Source organism: Eleutherodactylus coqui, chromosome 1 (assembly GCF_035609145.1).
Source record: "Eleutherodactylus coqui strain aEleCoq1 chromosome 1, aEleCoq1.hap1, whole genome shotgun sequence".
In the NCBI taxonomy this organism is placed as follows: Eukaryota; Metazoa; Chordata; class Amphibia; order Anura; family Eleutherodactylidae; genus Eleutherodactylus; species Eleutherodactylus coqui.
In genome coordinates, this window is record NC_089837.1 from 126,361,762 (window position 1) to 126,385,568 (window position 23,807).

A 23,807-nucleotide genomic window follows, 5' to 3' on the forward strand; every position below is an offset into this window, starting at 1 on the left:
ACAAAAAAAGGTAAGCATAGTCTTTAATTTAGTTTTGCTAAAAGGATCTACTACATTACAAGAACGAAATACCGTACCGACTATAACCAATGGAAACCAACATGATCCAAATATCATTTCATTTACAACACAAATATTTGGTCCTCTTTCAGAGCATTTTGAGATGGTAACTGTGATTGCTATATCAGTGACATATTTTTTTTTTTGCATTTTTTTACATTGCTGTTAAATTCCCTTGGTGTCTGGCCAAGTCCTTGGGGTGAGGCAGCTCGTGTATAGAGTGCCTGTCAGACTGACATTGCAGTGCCATTATATGTCTGTCTGGAGATGAAATGGATTATGGTTACTCTGCATGACAATGTAGCAAATACTTAAATCTCAGAAGGGAGAGGTAAACTCCTTGTCAAAAAAATGTGTCTGACTCTTGGTATCAATGGGCACGTCAGACAGTTCTAATATGATATCTAAAAATATGGCACACAATATAAGTGCAAGGGGGGGAAGAAAAGAGAAGACAGGCAACACCTTCTCCTCTGCTACAAAGCAAATGTAAAATATTCTCTGTTCTAACTTGTAACAGCTCAACTTAAAAAAACAAAACATTGCCAGAGTTGCCCCAAGATTTTACAACTTCTCTTTAAAATTCCCAAGCCCCCCCTCCCCAATATGCAGCTCACACAACACAGGGAGTAAACTTGTAAACTTGTATGTCTTTTTTTTGAAAATTGGACAATCAGTTCTCTCTTCCAACTTGACTTTTATTTTACCATTAAAACCCTTCGAACCAAATGTATAGATAAATGATACATCAACAGGACAGAGCAGGGTTTGCCTATCCCATTCAACATATTCCTATAGTAAATATACATGGGCGGAAATCATCAGTGTTAAACCCACATTGGGATAAATCCGCATAACATCCATGACAAACCCCAACAAACCTGAGAGCATGCTGCAGACTTCAGAGTCTGCATCACAGCTCACTTTCTGTGTGGATTATTTCTGCCTCCTGTAGATGAAATTTATTAAAATCTCAGCTACTTTACTGTTCGGCTTCGTTTACACAAACAAAATCTGTATGGGAAAAATCTTTTTTAACGTGGATTTTCACTTAAATATGCTGCAGATCCACATATTGATTAACCCCACTGATGATGCTAATCCACATGCGGACTTTCCAAAGCCCATTCTGTGTCAAGTACTGATTTGTCAATTCTTTAGTTTCAAATTTGTGCAAGGAAAAGGCCACCTGCACATGAACGAGATGGATTCTACATGTGGGATCCTGCAGTAGAATACGGCTGTGACCCCGGCCGGCGTCTCCGCGAAATCTGTACTTTGCTAACGGCTGCGGAGGCTCGCTGTTGGTCATGTGCAAAACAGAATTAAAAAAAATAATAATTTATATTTCCTGCAACGTTGCTAGGTGATGTCATGGGCACCCGCGGCCCATTCGGAATAATTATTGCAGATGGGTCACAGGTCGGATGGCCTCGATTGACTTCAATGGAGGCAATCTATGTGGAGTCTGCCGCAAAATACAGCATTCTGCGATTGGATTCCGGGAGTGTGAAAAAAGGAGCAAGTTGATGCGTGCAATTTGATGCGGATCCTTCGTGTGAAGGCCGACTGTGGATTCCGCAGTACGTATCCATTCGTGTGAAGCCGGCCATAATCTGTGCTGTATTTTTCAATATTTTTTTTTAGAGAGTGAATTGTGTTTTATAAATAGTTTCCTACTGAATGGATATTGTGCCTGCAGTACCATTCCAGGCCACACAGAGCTAGATAATTTTGACACATGGCAGCTATGAATATTAACACACTGGCAACCAGCTAACTGACAAGGGTGCTGGGTGGTGAGAACCCCTGTTGATCTACTATTGATGACCTAATCCTGCATTCACTGCAATGGGAACTTGGTCTGGAATGCCAAACCTGGCCACTGCAGTAAGAAAAGAGCTGTTTGCTTCCTGCAGAAATCAGCTCAGTGAACAAGCAGACTGGCCCATTGAACAGGTGACTGGTGTGGGTCCCAGGCGGTAGACACCTGCTGATGACGTAATCTGCAGCTAGACCGTAACTATAGAGGATGCAGTTGCAGCCAGGACCACGAGCCTTGGGGGCCCATAAGGCCTCTCTTCTCCATATAGGGAGCCCAGTACTATGAATAAAGCATTATAGGTGGGCCCCCCGTTACAGGTTTTGCACTGGGGCCTAGGAGCTTCAAGTTATGCCTCTGCGTTAAGGGGTTAGGAGAAGTTGGGAGGCCCCAAGATAAACTTTTGCACACGGGCCCATGAGCCCTTAGGTACACCTCTGAGCTAGGCCATTAACATCTTACAACTGGACAACCCTTTTAAACTTAAAAAAACCCTTTGAGGGTTTTTTTTTGTGAACATTTTCTTTAATAAACTTCACTTAGGTTTTAGTCCCACTAGAGATTTCACAAAGCAATTTTGTTTGCTCACCTCTATAATGCTTTAGTATACTGAATAGGCAATGTGGCGACAGGGGGAGTCCTTTCTTTTCTTCTCATCATCTAGCTGCTAGTGTAGTGGAAACCCAATATTTCTATATTTTGGACTTTGAGCCTTTGGTAGTGGACATTAGTGAATTTAACATTCTGTATAACCAAATGTCATGTTTGCCTTCTGTTCTTACATTTACGCAATATGCAATACATCCTCTTATGAAACTTCTGTTCTCAAAACGCTGACAAGATAATATATAGTATAAACACGTTACATTTTCCATCTGTTTTGCAACTTTGGAAGACAGTATAACTCAGACATGGACAACCGCAGTCTGAAACAGCTACCGCAATAATTACTCAAGCAATTTTACTGGAAACGTATGCAAATAACATGGGAGGTCTATGCTATTACTAACTCATGATGTAACAGCCAATTATATCGAAGGAACCACACGTGGGCCTAAGACAACCCAGTCATTTCATCCACCACCTGATGGCCAATCACAGATGATGGAAGAATTGCAAGATGCTTATCCAATAATTAAACAATACGTTGTATCTATGTAATCTTTTGACCTGCCCAGATGTTAAACTCTTAAAAGAGGCTACACGCCCAACATTAAAGTTAGAATTGAGGAAGCTATACATGCTGAACCTTGTGTCAGTGTGAAAACTTCTTATGCGCATTATCAATTCAGAATTTATATGGAAGGGTGTAAACATTCCAAATTGAGTAAGCCGTGGTTCCACAAAGGAAAGCCACTACAGCAGGATTGCTATTGACCGAGATGTCTAAAGGGTTAAATGATGCCAGGAATTGCAGCAGGGCACAGCTCTCGTGCCCAAGCCATCCACTAGAAGTTACTGTATATCAATTTGCAGGAATGCATCACTAAAATGGATGCAATGTTACATCCAAATGGTGAAAGCGGTTAATTAGCAAGTTCCCTGTAGAGTTACATAAACAGCTTATAAGTCCAGGTTTGGGTGAGATATTAAAAAATGTTTCTGTTTATGCAGCTTTTAGCTCTCAGAAATACACTACCGTTCAAAAGTTTGGGGTCACATTGAAATGTCCTTATTTTTGAAGGAAAAGCACTGTACTTTTCAATGAAGATAACTTTAAACTAGTCCTAACTTTAAACAAATGCACTCTATACATTGCTAATTTGGTAAATGACTATTCTAGCTGCAAATGTCTGGTTTTTTGTGCAATATCTACAAAGGTGTATAGAGGCCCATTTCCAGCAACTATCACTCCAGTGTTCTAATGGTACAATGTGTTTGCTCATTGGCTCAGAAGGCTAATTGATGATTAGAAAACCCTTGTGCAATCATGTTCACACATCTGAAAACAGTCTAGCTCGTTACAGAAGCTACAAAACTGACCTTCCTGTGAGCAGATTGAGTTTCTGGAGCATCACATTTGTGGGGTCAATTAAACGCTCAAAATGGCCAGAAAAAGAGAACTGTCACCTGAAACTCGACAGTCTATTCTTGTTCTTAGAAATGAAGGCTATTCCATGCGAGAAATTGCTAAGAAATTGAAGATTTCCTACAACGGTGTGTACTACTCCCTTCAGAGGACAGCACAAACAGGCTCTAACCAGAGTAGAAAAAGAAGTGGGAGGCCGCGTTGCACAACTAAGCAAGAAGATAAGCACATTGTTTCTCAAACTAGAGACTCTAGACGCCTCACAGGTACCCAACTGGCATCTTCATTAAATAGTACCCGCAAAACACCAGTGTCAACATCTACAGTGAAGAGGCGGCTGCGGGATTTTGGGCTTCAGGGCAGAGTGGCAAAGAAAAAGCCATATCTGAGACTTGCCAATAAAAGAAAAAGATTAAGATGGGCAAAAGAACACAGACATTGGACAGAGGAAGACTGGAAAAAAGTGTTGTGGACGGATGAATCCAAGTTTGAGGTGTTTGGATCACAAAGAAGAACGTTTGTGAGATGCAGAACAAATGAAAAGATGCTGGAAGAATGCCTGACGCCATCTGTTAAGCATGGTGGAGGTAATGTGATGGTCTGGGGTTGCTTTGGTGCTGGTAAGGTGGGAGATTTGTACAGGGTAAAAGGGATTCTGAATAAGGAAGGCTATCACTCCATTTTGCAACGCCATGCCATACCCAGTGGACAGCGCTTGATTGGAACCAATTTCATCCTACAACAGGACAATGACCCTAAACACACGTCCAAATTGTGCAAGAACTATTTACAGCAGAAGCAGGCAGCTGGTATTCTATCGGTAATGGAGTGGCCAGCGCAGTCACCAGATCTGAACCCCATTGAGCTGTTGTGGGAGCAGCTTGACCGTATGGTACGCCAGAAGTGCCCATCCAACCAATCCAACTTCTGGGAGATGCTTCTAGAAGCGTGGGGTGCAATTTCTCAAGCTTACCTCAACAAATTAACAGCTAGAATGTCAAAGGTGTGCAATGCTGTAATTGCTGCAAAAGGAGGATTCTTTGACGAAAGCAAAGTTTGATGTAAAAACAATGTTATTTCAAATACAAATCATTATTTCTAACCTTGTCAATGTCTTGACTCTATTTTCTATTCATTTCACAACGCATGGTGGTGAATAAGTGTGACTTCTCATGGAAAACACAAAATTGTTTGGGTGACCCCAAACTTTTGAACGGTAGTGTACATGCTTTACAAAAAAAGAAATCATAAATTAAGCACCTACAAGGAGTTGTTTTGCTGCGAAACTCGGCATGCAGTTACATCTAAGGCAGATATACAAATGATCAGCGTTGTGACACGATTAGATGGACAGTCTTTCCACCTGAGGCCCAAAAAGTGGTTACACCCTTAGTTCTATGTGTAGTGAGCCTCTTTTTCCACTGTAGAGTTGTTGACCACCAAACACCTCTACGATGCAATCAAAGAAACTTAGCAGTGCAGAGTTTGAGAAGGGAGTCCTTATTGGAAAGCGAAAATCTTAATAGTCGTATTAACGAATTACCTGCCACCTTCGCTGTTGTGACCAGACTGTTTGGTGGTGTTGGGACCAGTGGATGCATGAGGGCACACATAACAAGTTGACCAGATTCAGGACAACCTTAAACCACTAGTAGAGGGAATTATCTGATTGTCCAACAAGCACTAGCAGCTGTCTAGTTGTCCGCCATCCAGAGACAGGTGGCGCCATTGTTACAGTCCCCAGTGTCTACTGAAAAACATTTGGTCTCACAGCGCCCATTACATGTATTGACACCCATCAACTGTTGCCTTTGTTTGCAGTGGTGTTGTGGACAATGAAATGGACTGCAATATAGTAGAAACGGGTTGTCTTCAAAAGATGAATCCAGGTTTTGTTTGGGCACTAATGAGTTTGTATGATCTAGAGGCTCAGTTACAGCAAATGTGAACAGATTTGCCACAGGATAGCATACGAAACCTGTATGCCTCCATGCCTGAATGTATCATATCTTGTGTCAGAGCTAGAGGCGGTACAACAAGGTACTAGGGCCTCCATGCCCGCCTGTATCGCATCTTTTATCATAGCTAGAGGCAGTACAAACAGGGTACTAGAGCATCTATGCCCCCCATATCACATCCTGCATCCAAGCTAGAGGTGGTACAACAGGGCTTTAGAGCCTTCCTTAAAGTCTTCAGTTTTCCACAATAAATGATCCTTTGGCTCAGATATTGTAATCACTTACTTATATCAATGTTACAAGCACACAGGCTTCCCAACAAGCAGGTCATTATTCATATTGTATTAACAGGAATTGTGTAAATTCCAATATACAGTAGTTTTGTAATCTGTCCTTTCATTGATCTGATAATATAAATTTGCTACTGGAGGGAAATGGTTATCTGGCTGGATTTCTATGTGAAGGAGTGTGGACGTTTGATATGAACAGTAATATAGCAGATCAGTCCTGCTGGCAAACCATTATACTAACTAAAGGTGTGTTTACGCACAGCCATCTGTGACTGGGAAAATTGATGTCTCTTATTAGACAAAATTATTGTTTCCATAGAGGGAAACATTATCTAAAACGGTTTACATTTCTTTTTCTGATCATAACCCTTATAGCGATGATCCTGGTCCCATTATGGAGAATAACAGTATTTTATACTGCTACAATTGGAACATTTTTTCAGCAAACAATGTTTCCAATATGGCAAAACATTCTTGCTCAGATATTCATTAAAGGGGTTCTGTCACTAAAAAAGAAAAATTCTATACTTACCTATTCCTCCCCAGTCAGTATACTTACCAGATTTTCACCTCCTCCATCTTCTCCTGTCTCCTGCAGTCCTGGAGTGGGGGGAGGGAGCACTTCACCTCCAGCTGCCTGATTCTTCTCCTTCCTGTGAGGTTACGTACATTTGGTTGGCAGTCTTCTGCCTGCCAACCAATGTACGCTAGGTTACAGCTCACAGGCCAGCAGGAGGACTGCCTATTTTCTTCAAAGATTGCTCATGCCAGCCATCTCTGAAATAGATTCCTTCCTAGGCAGTGAACACTACAGCACAGGGACATGAACTTCACTGAGCCGGCCGGAAGGAATTTGAGGAATGCAGCCTTCATAACAAGCTGGGCCCAACGTGCGGTGAGGTGACCTGGGACACTGCAAAAGCTCAGCTAGGGGAAAATGTGCTAAGCAAACTGACAGGGAAGGAATAGGTAAGTATAGATTTTTTTTTTTAAATGACAAAACTCCTTTAACCCTTTATAGGTCAGCAATTTCTCAAATTTTTCTTTTGCTTTTTATATCTCCGCATTTCAAAAACTATACCTTATTTTTCTCTTGATATAAGTATGTGAAGTCTTGTTTTTTGCAACAAGAGCTGTATTTTTAATAGTAGTATTTAATAGTACTATGTAATGTATTGAAAAAGGTTTAAACATTTTTTAAGTGGGGTGAAAAAGAACCCCAATTCCCCCAAAAGTTTTTTTGATTTTTCTTTTTATGATGTTTACAGTATAGTAAAATTGACACATTAAAGGAGTTGTCCAGTGAGAATACTATTCATGACCTATACCCAAGATAGGTCATGCATAGTTGATTGGCTGGGGTCCGTAGTTCAAGACCCCAACGATAAGCTGAGCGGGCGGAACTTTGACCGTGCCATCTAAATAGTTAACCCTTTCCAATCCACTGTCTGACATCTGAAGACATTAGGATTTAAGGTTGTTCAGCTCTGATGTTGGAAGACATCCGTTGGGGTTCTCTTACTGTATATTGCCAGCCTCTCTGCTGTCGGAGCCTATCCAACGTGTCACCTCATGCAGTACCGGCTTTAGCCAGCAGATAGCGCTGTTGTATAACCGCAGAAAAACAGTAAGCCCCCTAGGAAAACCAGGATACAAATTGGATTGGAAAGGGTTAATAGCTGGAATTGGAGCTAGCTCTGATTGCAGTGGGTGCAGATGGATGTCAGGTGTCAGAGACAGTCAGCACCCGCTAGGTATGGAATGAAGTAGGCTCCGCTTCTACTTTATTTTCTATAAAAAAAAAAACCTAAAGAATTCACAGAATTTCTAAATAACATTTTGAAAACTTTGAAGGGTGCACTTTTTAAAGTGGGAGTCATTTATGAAGGGTTTCTAATATATGAAACCACTAAAAGTCACTTCAGAACTATATAGTAACTATTTTGCCTGATATGATTCCGTAATATAAACAGAAAAATTCTAAGTGAGAAAATTTAGAAAAATATGCAATTTTACATTTACTTAGAATTTTTTCTAAATAAACATAAAATATAATCAACCAAAATTCACCACTAATATAAAGGAGACTGTGTCCCGAAAAAAAAAAAAAAATTCTCAGAATCCCCTGCGTAAGTAAAGCATTCCACAGTTATTACTATTTAAAGTGACACATTAAGATTGGCAAAATGGGGCCTGGTCAGGAATGCTGCAGAGAAATGGGTTAATCGCACTATTTTTAAGTCAACTGTAACAATGCATATATAATATTAAAATAGCTCAAAGAGATGTATATTTATCAATGTAATTAAAAAAATGCCAACTATTCCAATCAGTACCACATATGGAAAATAAATAAGCAGAAACTAACCTGGAACATCTGTCGGACTTTCCTGCGAGGTAAATTCACATTAAGCTTATGCATGAGCTGGTAGATTTCTTCTATATTCAGCAAGCCATCTCCATTCTTGTCAGCTTCTTCAAATGTCTGTTTTACCCATGTATGAATGCATTAAGGAAGTGATAAAAGAAATATATATGACCACATAACATATTTCCAAAACAGTCAGCTTTTATATTTCCCCTCATTCTGAATCAGACCTCGGTCATGCCGGATTTCTTTTGAAAGTGGAGGTTGTGTTGGTGTGTACTTGTCTGGTCTTCTACGACTACTGAACAAGATCGGTGCTTCTTACCCATAGCCATGCGAAAGCAAGGTGAAAAAGAATGATGGTAGCAATTGGTGTAGGCAAGGAGCCTAACCACCAGGTACCATTGACTAATAATTATGATTTGTAGGAGAGCAATAGTGGAACTGACACACTGGCAGACCCCTAAACAGGGAGGTCAGAGCCTGTCAGAATACACCATATGGAAAACATTTGGGCAGATTGCAATTCTGACCTCCCTGTCCAAGGGGATCCCAGAATTCACTCCTCATGGCCAGCCGAAAACTTCTGCAAAAGGAGAACTTCAAACAGGTGTACTTTAAGTCAGTGTATTCTATGGGCAGCACACCAACCCATTATAGCCACTTAGGTTATTTAGACGAGCACCTTCCATGTAAACTAAAATAAATTGCTGTGTGTCTTATTGTCATCAGTTGTTAAAGGGGTTGTCTCGCGGCAAACCTCAAAATTTTACCTTACCCCATTCCCCCTGTCACCCCCCTGGCATAAAATAGCAAGGTAAAGCGGTTTTTACGCCGCTTGCTACTTACCGATCCGACGAAATAAGGACTTTAAAAAATCTTCTCCCAAGATGGCCGCCGGTCCTTTCCCAGGGATGCACTGCGGTTTTCTCCCATGGTGCACCGCGGGTCTTCTCCCATGGTGCACCATGGGCTCTGTGCGTTCCATTGCCGATTCCAGCCTCCTGATTGGCTGGAATCGGCACACGTGACGGGGCGGAGCTACGTGATGACGCGTAGAAGGGGTGGAGCCAGAACGCCGTTCGTGCCTGGACCGAGCAGAAGGGGAGAAGACCGCACAGCGCAAGCGCGTCTAAAAAAGCAAGACGACATCAGAATTAGACGGATCCATGGCGACGGGGAAGCTAGCAACGGAGCAGGTAAGTGAATAACTTCTGTATGGCCAATATTTAATGCACGATGTACATTACAAAGTGCATTAATATGGCCATACAGAAGTGTATAACCCCACTTGCTGCCGCGAGACAACCCCTTTAAGGACGAGAGCCGAGTATGGAGCGAACAGGATCTGCGAAAATTGGACATCATATGGATGGTGCCCATGTGTTGACCAATTTTTTTTTGCCCCCCAAAAACTCAGGGAGCCTTCTGAGTGCAGCCTAATAATAATAATCATATAATGGATTCTATTTATTTGATGATGAGGAGGACTAATATAAATATTACAGCGGTAGAGTTGGTGGAAATGGGCCGAGTTAGGCTGGGTTCACACAAGGGCGAAATTGCTGCTGAATTTCTGTATGGAAATTCCACATGCATTTTTAAACCTGAGACTAAGCGGCAAAGTGGAAAATATTTGCAAAATCTCCTTCCCACCCTGCTGCTAGTCCGATGCAGACTAGTCTCACAGAATTCAAATCTACGATGTGTCAATTGTATCGCTGTTTCCGCTACGGGCTCTTTTTTCTCTATGGGGAGAGATTTCAATTGCGGAATACAGGCTGAAAAGCCGCTTTAAACCTGTGCCAAATGGCGAGGGTTTTGAAGCATCCTTTCCATATTGTGGAATTTCCGTGTGGTCCCGCCGCAGACATTCTGGGAGATCTTCATCCCATGAGAACCCAGTCTTAGAGGCATAAACTAATTAAGAAGTCACCAAGGTGTGCTGTGCACGCAGCAGGGCTTGTCCCACTTTCTGTTCTTTAAAAGTCGGGAGGCATGGCTCTTGCTAAACTGCTATATTGAGGTTATAGGTGTTATCCGACACTAAACTATTAATGATCTATCCTCATCATTAGGTCATCAATAACTGTGGTCCACTGCTCGAATGACAGAGTGCTGTGGCCTCTTCTCAGGCCTATGACATCAACTTTATCAGTAACATGGCTTCAGAGCCACTCAGTCTCAATAAAGCGAATGGGATTCAGTTGATATGCCAGACACAGTCACTATACAATGTACAATGCTATGAATTGTACATGCTGTGAATATGGACTGAAGGGGCAGTGGTGCTCACCGGAACGGCACTGCCACTCCAACCGGCTGATCGGCGGAGATCTTCAGGGGCATATACTCGATGATCCATTATTTATGACCTATCCTGAGAATAGGTCAACAATAATTTAGCCCTAAAAACCTCTTTTAATTACTGAAGACTGTTGAGAAGGGGGTTATAAAACACAGATATAGATTTATGTAATGGTGTAAAAGTAAAAACGTATCTTTGTTGCATATAGCAACCAATCATAGCACAGCTTTCATTTTTCAAGAGCAACTGAGTGATGGAATAATCCTCCATAACGCCAACTGTTGAAATAGGAGATGATGTGGAAGACTACTTCATTACTCATTTGCATGGCAGTTTCCCAGGGAGCCTATATAAGACTCCCTACACCCAGTGGTGCTCTCTCCTGTGGTTTCTGCACAAGGAGAAACATTACGCCTTAGACTAAAATATGAAATGAAAACTGCACTGTGATTGGTTGATAGGAGAAACAAGGCCAATCTGTCTTTTAGACAGTTGCATAACTCTGCCCCAGATATTTCAGTGGACAGTACAGTTTCCACCATCATGGATCCAAATAAGGAGGATGGAACAATACCTCTGCAGCGCCACCTATTGGATGGCAGCATTCCTTCGAATCAATGTGACTTTTTAACAAGTCTTAACAATGACTGGGAATAGGAAACCAAGCCAGAAAACCATGCACATACAGCTCCTTTTGGTGTTTACCCTTAATCAGTGTGCAGCAGTCTTCTGGCTTAGTTTGTGAGAGGCCTGTAACGTGGGTTAAGAGGGATGTCGTGTCTCCTTAAAGGGGTTGTCTCGCGGCAGCAAGTGGGGTTATACACTTCTGTATGGCCATATTAATGCACTTTGTAATGTACATCGTGCATTAAATATGAGCCATACAGAAGTTATTCACTTACCTGCTCCGTTGCTAGCGTCCCCGTTGCCATGGTTCCGTCTAACTTCGGTGTCTTCTGGCTTTTTTAGACGCGCTTGCGCAGATGCATCTTCTCCCTTCGGCTGGTCTTGGAAGCATCGGCGTTTTGGCTCCGCCCCCTTGCACGCATCATCGCGTAGCTCCGCCCCATGACGTGTGCCGGTTCCAGCCTCCAGCCAGAAGACACCGAAGTTAGACGGAACCATGGCAACGGGGACGCTAGCAACGGAGCAGGTAAGTGAATAACTTCTGTATGGCTCATATTTAATGCACGATGTATATTACAAAGTGCATTAATATGGCCATACAGAAGTGTATAACCCCACTTGCTGCCGCGAGACAACCCCTTTAAGGAGAGCACCCAGAGCACCCAAAAAGTGTGCGGAGACACGAAAGAGGTGAGTGGGTAAGGGGATGGCATAGTCTCTTTTCTGGCTTGGTTTCCTATTCCCAATCATTGTTAAGACTTGTTAGAAAATCACATTGATTTGAAAAAATGCTTCCATCCAATGGGTGGAGCTGCAGAGGCATTTTTCCATCTAGCTTTTTTGCATAAATTACCCAGAGGAGCGAGAATGGCTTTATAAGTCTCCTTACTCCCTTTCTAGGTTCTGTACATCCCTTTTGTGTGCTCCCCATGGGGAGAGACTATGCTATCCCCTTACCCACTCACCCCATAGGTGTCTCCACACACTTTTTGGGTGCTCTCCTTAAGGAGGCACGACACCCCTCTTGAACCACCATCATGGATGATAACACAGGCACACTGTTGGCTTGTCCGCTACATCTACTACCCCAAGTAGACTAATATTATATCACTCTAAAGAAAATGCTTATCTATACAGTAAAACTATCAATTTCATTAGACAATACAAACCAAACCAAACCTACACTTTGCTTGCGCAACGTGTCTGTGACATGCAGCCTTCTTGAGAACTTCATCAATGAGCAGAAGAAACATTTCCTAATACAATACCATGACTTTAAGGTGTAGAGCCTAAAATGTCTTCAGTGCCGTCCCCCAATAGAATCTGCTGTCATCTTCACTATTGCATTCAAATATTCTAAGGTCTCCAGCAAAGGCTTATAAATGTTTAATTAACGAGGCCTCCTTCACTGAATTAATAGCATTTAGGAGTCCATTGGGAGAATTCGAAAATGTCTGGCATGCAAATTTTAACAAACACGTTAATATACATTCCAATGGATTTTATCTGTGTCAACCACAAGGCTTCTATAGTTCATTCTAGTTTATCTTCATCATTACTGCATTTTAATGGAAGGGAAATGTGTCCCAATAGAGAAACACAGTTACTGTGTTTCCAGTCTCATTTAGTAAGGTTATGGAGGCTAGCTGTAGCTACCGAACCCTGTATATGGTCTTAGCCTAGTTTCACATAGCTACAAGAATATTCCATGCTCTTTAAAAATCAGTCTAAGCAACAACATAAAGATGAAAAATTCCAGATTTAGAATGTGATGCAGTCTCCACCCCTCTGTGCGCCCCTTGTCCCAGTATTGCACTTTATCTGCACAATAGCAGCCGTCTTCCACCCCTGTCTCCCTCGGCCTATTCCTCTGTGGCACTTGTCAAGTTCCGCTGCCAGCTGGAACGGCAATGGGCTTGGTTCACACAGCAGACTTCCAGCTGCTCATTTTAGTCTCAGAATATATATGATTATTAATGTATATTCATTATTAAAACTAAATAAAATATGCAGCAACTGCAGATATAGCAAAATCCTATTATTTTTACGGCCATTTAATGTATCTGAATGATGTGTTCACTTATGCAGAGTACTAATGAAAGGACAAGCTTGTACTATACATGAAATAACGAATATCCTAACGTGCTTACTGCTACTCCACACAACTGTACAGGACCTGTGGAAAAAGTTGAGTGAGCATCATCAGCTGTTTCTTCACTTAGTCGTACCATTGGTATTTATGCTCTGCCACCACTACATACAACTTCTCCCAACTGCACTAACATCCCCATGGATTTGTGATAAATGTTTATGGGCTTATACACACACATATTATGTTTTTGCTTGCCCATCTATTTTATTATGGCTAAATAAAAGTTCCTTTAAAAATAAATAAACAATATATAGATAAACATATTATATACAATATATTGTATTTTAAGTCCACTTGTAATCCAGGGAAAAGTAATATATGCTATATAATTTATTTAAAGCCTCAACTGTAACTCTATGGTACAGTTAGAAGATAATGCCGAATTTTTAATGCAATGTTAAAATCCTTTGATCATGAATAGTATACAACATAAATAATCAAGAAAAATCCTAAATTTAAAATTCACTATAATCCATGTACAAAAACCATCAAAAAAATAATACATTTAGTATCTGCACATACTCACGAGTATTCAATATTCTCTCCAACTCATCTATATTTCTTTGTACAGTAATTACAGTTGTATCAAAGTTCATCTTTCTGTGACAAATTATCTTTAAGCCATTAAAAAGCTATTGTTATCATACCTTAAAGGGAACCTGTCATCATATTCAGACATGTTCAACCCCAGTCAACGACTGAATAGTTATAGGGGAATTCTGGAAACTGCACAACATTTTCCTATTGTTTCCACTCATTACCATTATTCCAAACATCCATCCAAATCATCAAACTGAACTCTAGTACCTTTTTTTCTGTTGACTTGTGCCACCGCTGCTTTCCAGCCAGCTTCAGATGTCCACATTATTATTTAAAATGGCTACTGGGGAGTACAAAAACCACAATGTCCCATTGCCAGTTACGAGTGCGCGTTCACAACTGTACAAATTGTGTCTCATTAGGCACTGAGCATGCCTGACCAGTAAAACAGCGGAGGATACCGGTCATAACCATTGCATTCCAATGTAGGATCAAGTGGGTGGAGACCACAGGTAAAGCCACTGTGTTAAACGAGTTCTAATATTATATTGCAAACTTCCATGTTATCACCTTATCAAGCTTATAACATTTCACTTTGAATCGCTGAAATACCCCTTTAAGTACCGTGTTGTTTCCAAAACCTGTTTTGCTATGTCTCCTGAAGATATGGAGAAATAGCATTTCAGAAATTTCCTGTGCTGTATGCAAAAATGTATGTGGACTGGTCCTGACTACCTATATTACTCCCCAAATCAGCACCATTCGCAACCTGATTGGTTGTTTGGATTTACTCATTCACGGTGATTGGTTATTTGGTTTGGTTGATTCACGGTGATTGGTTGTTTAGGTTGGCTCGTGTAGAAGTGGGGAGTAAAAAGCTAATATGCGTCCTGACCGTCTCTACTGGCTAGAGCTTTCCTAAGAAACAGACCACTCTCTACTGGGGTACTGGTGCATTATGTTTACACCGGAAGTGTAGACATACTGCACTAGTAACTATGGGTTGGACTGCCTGAGTTGGAGGTCACACCCAAAAGCTGCCCATTGGCTGGCGCTCACACGATTCTGCACAGCCATGCTGACCTCCAAGCTGTTCTCACTCTGGTGGCTAAAGGCAGCATTCATTCATGTGACAGCGGTGCCGCAAAGGGAGATGTTCGGCAGCCAGAGACTGTGTGAACCGGGACAGGACTGCACATGGGAGGCCAATGGCGGAAACAGTGATAGCTTGGAAGCGGAGGTGGGACCACAGATGAGCGGCCGACACTGGAAACATTGACAGCTGTGAGAGGGACCGAGGATGGGAGGCAGATGGCCAGAAGCAGGGTGTCAGCAGGTGCTCAGATGGGAGCGCGGTGGCGAAGACAGTCACAGCGGGTCCGACCCCGGAGATGGTAGCGCCACGGGACAGTGACACTGGAGCCGGGAGGCGAATAGGAGGCCGCTGGGGGAAACAGGGACCACGCAGGGGGAAGCGAAAATGGGAGGCTGCCAGGGACATTGACAGCTGTGTCGGAAGCAGACCTGAAATGGGAGGCTGTCGGGGACAGTGACAGCGGGGTCGGGAGCGGACCTGAAATGGGAGGCTGTCGGGAACAGCGACAGAGGGGTCGGGAGCTAAATGTGTGTCTGCAGTTCGGAAAGTCCAAGCATCCAGCATCCAATCAGCACCTGTGGGCATCACCTGTATGTCAACCTGGCTAACCCATGTCTCCACCCATACTTCCGGCACCAATACCCTCTACTGGTGCGACATGAATGATGGAGACATCATTCACAGAGCAATCGAAATCTTGCATATGCAGCGGGAGTTTGAAGTCTATTCGTAGATCATTTTTCCCTTTTGTGGGCAAATTTGTTGTGGTTGTCTGTGCATGCACCAGTCTGCAAACTCCAGGCACATGCACTAGATTCGGATCACTCTGCACATGATCATCCATGTCACACCAGCAGAGAGGAAAGCTCCAGGCAACAGAGAGGGTTCAGCCCACCTACTTGACCGATCTGCATCCATTTGCTGGGTAAATCTTCTTCAAGAATGATTTATTCAGGAGACATAACAAAAACAAGTTTTGGAAAAAGCGGTACTTAAAGGGATTCTGTCATTAGAAGACAAAAATTCAATACTTCCCTAGTCCTCCCCAGTCTTCTCCTCGCCAATCTTCTTCTGTCTCCTGCAGTCCCCACGGGTCACCTCACCTCTAGCCGGACAATTTTTCTTCCTCTGGTGACGAAGCATCCATTGCTGGTATTATTCTTCCTGCAAGACAATGTATGCTACGTCACTAGTGACCTAACAGTCACAGCCTAGCAGGGAGTGCCAAACTATTGCCGAGACTGCGCATGCGTGCTGTCTTTCTGCAATAGTACATGAACACTTGCGGCGAGACAGCACGCATGCGCAGTCTTGGCAATGGATTGGCATTCCTTGCTAGGCAGTGAACATTACGTCACTAGTGACCACATACACGGACCTGCTGGAAGAAGACTGCAGAGAATGGATGCTCCATAACAAAAAAAGGAGAATCCGGTCAGCTTGGGGTGCGGTGACCCAGGGGACTAGAGAAGATAGGCGAGTAGAAGATGTGGTAAGAAGACTGATGGGGGAGAGATAGGCAAGTATTGAAATTACAAAACCCCTTTAAGTATTCTGTCGCTGATAGACACTGAAAGGGAAAATAAACTGTGGCAAAAAAAAAAGATGTTAACAGTCGAATTAAACTTTGCTACATCTGTACTGTATGCACATTGAATAGACCGATATCTAGCCATTATATTAATACACATGTAAAAAAAACCTGGATATTAGGCATTATAAAAGGATATTGATCGTGAGTCCTTTGCCTTTTAGCTAGTGAATCTTCATCACTTATACCAGCCATCAAATACTTTAACCCTGTAATCCATGTCCGGGCTTCCTCTGGATTGGATGTTATTAGATCCAAAGACTCCATATGGTTACCATGGTAAATGGTAAAACAACAAGTTGGGTCAAAGTTTCCCTCTGCATGGCGATGGAAGATTTCAGACTGTCTCCCCTCTGTGACTTTGTAAATTGAATCAATTATAACTGAAATGAGAAAGACAAAATTAGGCTTTGGATGAAATGCTCAGGGGAGAGCTGTGTGTGGTTCAGAAAATATCTCATCTTTTACAGAAGCGTTCTGCTTGCGCTCAGTTATTATACGGGGTTGATTGTTAAGCTGAGGTAAATGTGTGCTGCCAGGACCACAGGAACACAGGATATTGCTACTCCATACATGCGTACGTGGAACAGGTCTTTAATGCATCATCACAGTGTGGAAGGGAAACAGGTAATCGGTTGTCTTACAGTAGATGTAAAATGAAGTGGGGTGCTGTAAGTTCGGCATTGAATACCCCAGAATATTAAAAGCATACCTGCCAACTCTTCCGATATGCCAGGGAGACTCAAAGAAAAGGAGATCTCCTAGAAGAGCAGGCTTCCTTCTGCCCCCATGAGCCTGTGTGTCCCGGTGGAGGCAGCCTGGCAGTATCGGCTCCATGCAGGGTTTGCAGAGGGGCAGTAAGCCGCTTAGTGGGTGTGAGGTAATTGGTGGAAATAAGGAGAGGGTGGAGACTAGTGTACTTGATTATAAAGTATAGATACACTAGACCATGATATGGCTCACAGGCCCCTGGGGGCCTCCAAAAAATGGATTTCAATCTTGTGTTGTTGCTCCTGTAAGAGAGAGCATAAAACCCAATTGCAAAGTTGAAGAGTAACATGTGAGAAGCAGAAATCCACTTTCTATGTCTCTAAGTTCCATGGAACCACTGCTATAAGTGAAGTAAGGAAAGCGCACTTATAGTGGTCTCCTTCTGTTAAGATACATGCATGTAGCCGTCGTTGGACCGGTGTTCATTCCGGGCACTCTTCATGTGGATCGGTACCTGAATCTCCTGCAGATGATGGTTGATGACTGGATGATCTGCCCTTATCATAGGAGAAGGAGGCCATTTCGAGTTTGCTTTACTTACTTCAGTCATAGCAGCGGCCCCATGGGACTTAGAGACATGTGGAAAGTAGATTTCTGCTTCTTACTGGTTATTCAACTTTGCAACTGGGTTTTCCCTCTCTCTCTCTTACAGGGGCCACAGCACAAAATTGAAATCCATGATACAGGGCTCCCAGGGGCCCGTGCGCCATACCACTGTGTAGCCTAATGCTATGTGAATATAAGACACCAGTACTGTGATATACTTGATCAGTCTTTTTGACTATACCCTGTATATTGTATATATGGAGTACTGTGAGTATCTGATCTAACGTCCGTGTAAAGAGCTTGGCTGGGGCCTTTATCTTTAGTGGATATGATGGTCTGTATAAATTTAGGGGGTCTGGAGTATGGTCTGTATTTATTTTGGAGTGCGCTAGGGAAAGCTATATATCGTATATGCTATTTTTGACTCAAATTCTGTAGTTTGGGGATAAGGTCTACTTAAAAGAGTGTTTTTATTTTCACAGAAAAAAAAATTCCACTGTGCTTTTTTCTTCCCAAGTAATTTATTTGATGTCCTTCTTTAAAAGCCACCAAGTGTAATTAAATGATTAACAGTAAAATGTCCACCTTTTAACACCATAAAACCCTTAGGGCTTGTTTACACAAGCGTATTCACGCTGCATATGACACGTGCAATTTTTGAGTACGTAGTACGCTGCGTTATGTCCTATTTTGGTGCGTATCATGCACTGCAATAGGGCACTGCAGTAAAACCTGAGTATTTGTGCAGCAGATCAATTTGCTAATCTGCTTTCTTTCTTGCATTGCACAAATACGTGGTGTATTAATGCACACAAAAATACGCCAGAGCAGGTGACATATGCGCGCAAAAGTGATTTTTAGCACATAAATACGCAGCATATTTAAGTGACTGAAATGTGCTTATGCCCGAGTGAACCGGCCCTTTCTGTGCTCCTTTCCTAATATTTTTGTTCGGTGGTTGGAGACCTGCTTTTTAAATGCACAGCAGCTCGAAAACCCCTCCAAAAACATTGACTTAAATCAGGGGCGTAAGTAAAGGCTCAGGGACCCTGGTGTAAAAGGTGAGCTGGACCCCCCCCCCCTCTATCTGTACCCGTACCCATACCTAAACCATGCTGCACAGAGACATAACTTGAAACTTCTGGGCCCCAATGCAAAACCTGTAACAGGGCTCCCAACTATAATGCTTTATTCATACTACTGGGCTCCCTATATGGAGAAGAGAGGCCTTATGGGTCCCCTAAGGCTCCTGGGCCCGGGTGCAACCGCATCCCCTGCACCCTCTTATAGTTACGCCCCTGACTTAAATGATGATGAAAAAAGAATGATTTTATAAGGACCTGCATATCTAAATGTCATGGTGTAGTCCTAGCCAAAATGTCTATAAAGATGCACAATTTAACCCTTTCAGGATGGACGGTCATTGAGGTCACAACTTTCAGGCCAAATTTTTGCACATTTGGTATGCATCTCTGTTTATAGCAATAGCCTTTAAATGGCGGTGTAAACTTAATCCCTTCCAGACTGCATCACATAAATATACGCCATGCAGTCGCAAAGAGTGTATAGAGCAAGCTCGGGTGGCGAATCCATTCTGTACATGGTGACTATCAGATTTTTTGACAGCTGACAACCATCAGCAACTGCTGCAGTTAGAGGTAGCTCCAATCAGTGTAGTTAACTATTTGGATAACGTTGTCAAAAAACAGGCCCTCAGGACGCAATTGTGGTGTACCGATGAGTTAGCATGGCTGCTATGTATGGATGCCTATTAAGCCTTTCATGTGACAGGCAATTGCGCAGAACTCACCTGTTAGCATCATCCATGTAAATACAGCCTAAAAATAACCTGATCCCTCCTGATCTGTACAGAAAACGTTTTAGCAGTGCTCTCATTATCATCATCACAGGCAGGATTACAATGAAAAGTGACACATACATAGATAACATAGGATCCACCATTCACAATAGGTGATGGTCACAGCTCACCTCCTTCCCCTCCCTGCACAATGACCTCTACACAGGTCACACTGCATGCCTAGAACAGTGTCCCGTAAAATTCAATAGGTCAGCGCCTGGCCATTGTGTGAATGGCTGATTAGTTCTGCTGTCTAAACTGCATTACGTTGACCACCCCCATAGTCACGTGCAGAAAACAGAACAAACAAATGGACAATCAAGAAAGTAAATGCATTAGAAGAATAGCATATATTTCACAAAAATATATAGGTGATACACTCACCTTAACAATTTTTACTTTGAGGCTCGAATTGAGTCATTTTATTTAAGTGAATTACATGTTCTTACATTAAAAGCATAAAATGTAAAAAATATACATTTTGGTGGATTGCTTAAAACAATTTTTGTTATATGTACTAGTTAGAATATGCTGGCTTATTTCCTCTAATCCACATATTTATATACGGTAGATTTTACGACAAATTTAGATATTATATGTTATAATATTCACATTTCTGTTTTTCAAGTGCATTTTTTGCATGGCTTATGTTATGGCCCCATAGTGTTCTTGCAATTCACCAGTAGGGTCAGTCAAAGAATTCTGCCAATGAGGAAAAACATCCCAGGGTATTCGATAAGGTGTATAAATTTGAAAAAAAAATGCTTTTCGGTAATTTACAATTAAAAGAATTTTTTTTTCACATCTGTGTTGTACCTATACGGTTCTTATACATACTACGGTAATTACAGCTTAGTAGGAACAACCAAAGAGTGTGCAGCAACTTCTCAGTAAGAGGGCATTCCATTTGTGCAAATAGCCCTATGTAATACTGTCCAGCGGCAAAAGCGCACTTTTTCTTATTCAAGGTGCATTTTTGACATCGTCGTAAAACACCAGAATCAGATCAAAAAGATAAAAAGAGATCTCTGTTACAAAGATTGAAATCTTAGATATTCAATGAGGGAGGGGTGCTCTATATTTTTAAGGGGTTTTACATATCATTCCATTTTTGTAGAACTAATTTTTAAAAAGCCCCATTTTAGTTTTAAACTACTGTAATTATTTGGTGCTGCTTGCAAAAAAAAAAAAAAATTGGAAAAAAAGAAAATTATTTGGAGAGAAATATTTAAAATTTGCTTATTGCCAAGTCAAATCAAAATTGGGCCTTCGTATAAAAAAAATTGAAACTATTCAGAAATGCACAATGTTGACAGGGCCAGGTAATCAGGACTCAAATAATGACTACTGATCCTCTTTGGAGCAGACATGGCCCCTTTTTGGGGGATATTTTTGGTTTGGGGTTGAAGGGATAACTGCTAAAAAAATGTCACTCTTTGAGACGCCATAGAACCTCAGATTTTGGGGGGGGAACATTGGGCTTTGGTTACGGAACAGGAACTGGTCATAAATCACTTCCTGGTGCACCCCCCAAAAAATGGACGCCACCTGTCTGTTTGCACGGTACAAAGGAATTGTACATTCCCATTTGATGGTATAACTCAGCAGCTTTCTGTACTAGGTAAAATCTCCTTATGAGAACAACTGGTATGACAGATCAACTCTATGTATCCTTTTTCTTTGACAGCTATCTTGGCCTCCGTATATACCTTATGCAACATATATCCTATAACGTAGACCCAGCATGTTGCCCTAATGAAGACCAGCACACTGTCCCTTTTTAAAGGGGTGTTCCTATTTCAGTCAAACGTGGCAGAGATGGGAAAACCGCAAATTACCAGGACGCTAGGCTGACAAAGCTAAGCTGTTTCCATAATGACCATAAAAGTTAATAGTGGTATGCACAGTGTTTCCGCAGCTCCTGAGATAAGAAAAAAAGATAGTTTGCTGTGCTACGTTGCTTGCACAACTTCCATTGACTTCTATGGGAGTTACAGAAACACAGGGAGCTTGGCTATTTCCGTACTGCTGACCATCCCAGGGTGACATGGGTCAGTAGTGGTCGTAATGCAAGAGGTGGAACCTTTACTTTTATGGATATGCCATAAAATTGTGAGATCTGAATACCCCTATAATTCTGCTTTATCAGACACTGCCGAGGACCCTTACTATCTCTCTGAACAGTCCTGCGTGCGCCTGCATTTTCTTCTTGTAGATGTTTGAACAGTAGAATCCTGGTGCAATAAATGTCCAAATATACTATCTGCCCTTTCTGGAGCAAAAGCCTTATTAATCCCCCATACTATTTTTGCGGTACTCTCCAATTCTGACAAATGAACTGGGGAATTTAGTTTGGTATTTCTTCCCTGGTAACTTTGTCCTAAAAGCTTCTGCATAGCCTACAGTGCCCTTATAGGGTGTATACAACTTAATTCCATAGCGGGAGCATTTGAAAGGAATCTGCTACTTGAAATGTAGTCTACGTTTAACCATCCAGTGACCAAGCGCCATAAATATAGGGTGCCTGTTCCTGTGCTTTAAAACGCATGCTATGGTAAATTTACAGCTGCTGTTTCTGCAGCCTGGCAGGTGAAAGTTGGGTGCTCGGCTGTCTACTGACAGCCGGGCTCCTACCATAACAACCAGAAGTAGGGGAACTTCCGTTCCCGACTGTTTAACCCCTTCCATGCCATGATCTCAATAATGATTACTGCATGTAAGTCAGGGGAATCCATGGAGGGGCAGTACTTATTATCAGTACACCTAAGGGGTCAACACAAGTTAGATAAACTGTTGCACCAGACACAACTTTAAAGAGCCACTCTTGAATTAATTTTTATTAAATTTGTTGTGGTAATCAGTCCCCCTACCATATAAAAGTTGACTAAAATTGCCTAGTTAGACTCCATTTACACAGAGAATAGGAGCCCATTTATACGTACAGGCAGATAAATTATTCTTTCATTTGCTCGCACATCGTTCAGTCGTTCACATGCTCTGTACCAGTGAATGTGAACAACTAAATCATTGCCGTTTATATGCAACTATGTACAAATGGGCGAAAAGTGATTTTTGTGCCTGCATAAAATGAACGCAAAAACAAACAAATTCTTGTCAGTGGTTCAATTGTTGGTCTACCATCTGGGCAGGAGACTCTGTGCTGTTGCTGCTTTGTTATTTTGGACCTTGGGCTTTTGGGATTAATAGGGCAAGCAGTCTTTTGATGCACCACATGCACCATAGATGGCCACTTCAGCTAACCTCATCTAAACTTAGATAGCTAGCTACAGGTTAGGTTGGTAGCTATTTTAACACCTGGGGCAACTATCAGAGATTACCGCCACCTATGCCTAGATAGCTAGCCATAGTACAGAGCAGTAGAGGTTCGCCCCGTGTGGGCATCTCATAGGCTATATTGAGTCATTTTTGGTGTCCATTTCTCATGACCAGTTCTGTTTCTGAAACCAGTTTTGGTTCCTGATGAGTCATACATGACGAAACGCGTAGAACTTGTTACATAAAATGATATATTCACAGAACAGAGCTACGTGTACAACAGCCGTTGTACTAAGAGTATAAACAATTTTACCTGAATATCAGTACTCTATCTATGTGGCAACTGGCATATTTCTATCGCAGCAGCATAGATAGAGAACTATCACTGATGGGTATTAGTCCGGTCGCGCTCTATAGTGACTTCAATTGACACACGTTTATCACTCTAATACTAATCCAAATACACAGGACCGCTTTGCCCTGGGCGGTTCCATTGTGTATTTTTGGACATTTCT

The 23,807-nt window shown here is 42.0% G+C and overlaps 1 protein-coding gene across 1 annotated transcript in view; it reads right to left on the reverse strand.

Moving 5' to 3' along the window:
* Positions 1 to 23,807, reverse strand: part of PLCH1 (phospholipase C eta 1) — a 267,361-nt gene that overhangs the window by 102,111 nt on the left and 141,443 nt on the right. Inside the window, exons 4-5 of the mRNA XM_066600144.1 lie at positions 16,981 to 17,224; positions 8,528 to 8,657 (exon numbers count right to left, since the gene is read on the reverse strand). Coding sequence (XP_066456241.1) covers positions 8,528 to 8,657; positions 16,981 to 17,224 — 374 coding nt within the window. The remainder of the gene's footprint in view (positions 1 to 8,527; positions 8,658 to 16,980; positions 17,225 to 23,807) is intronic.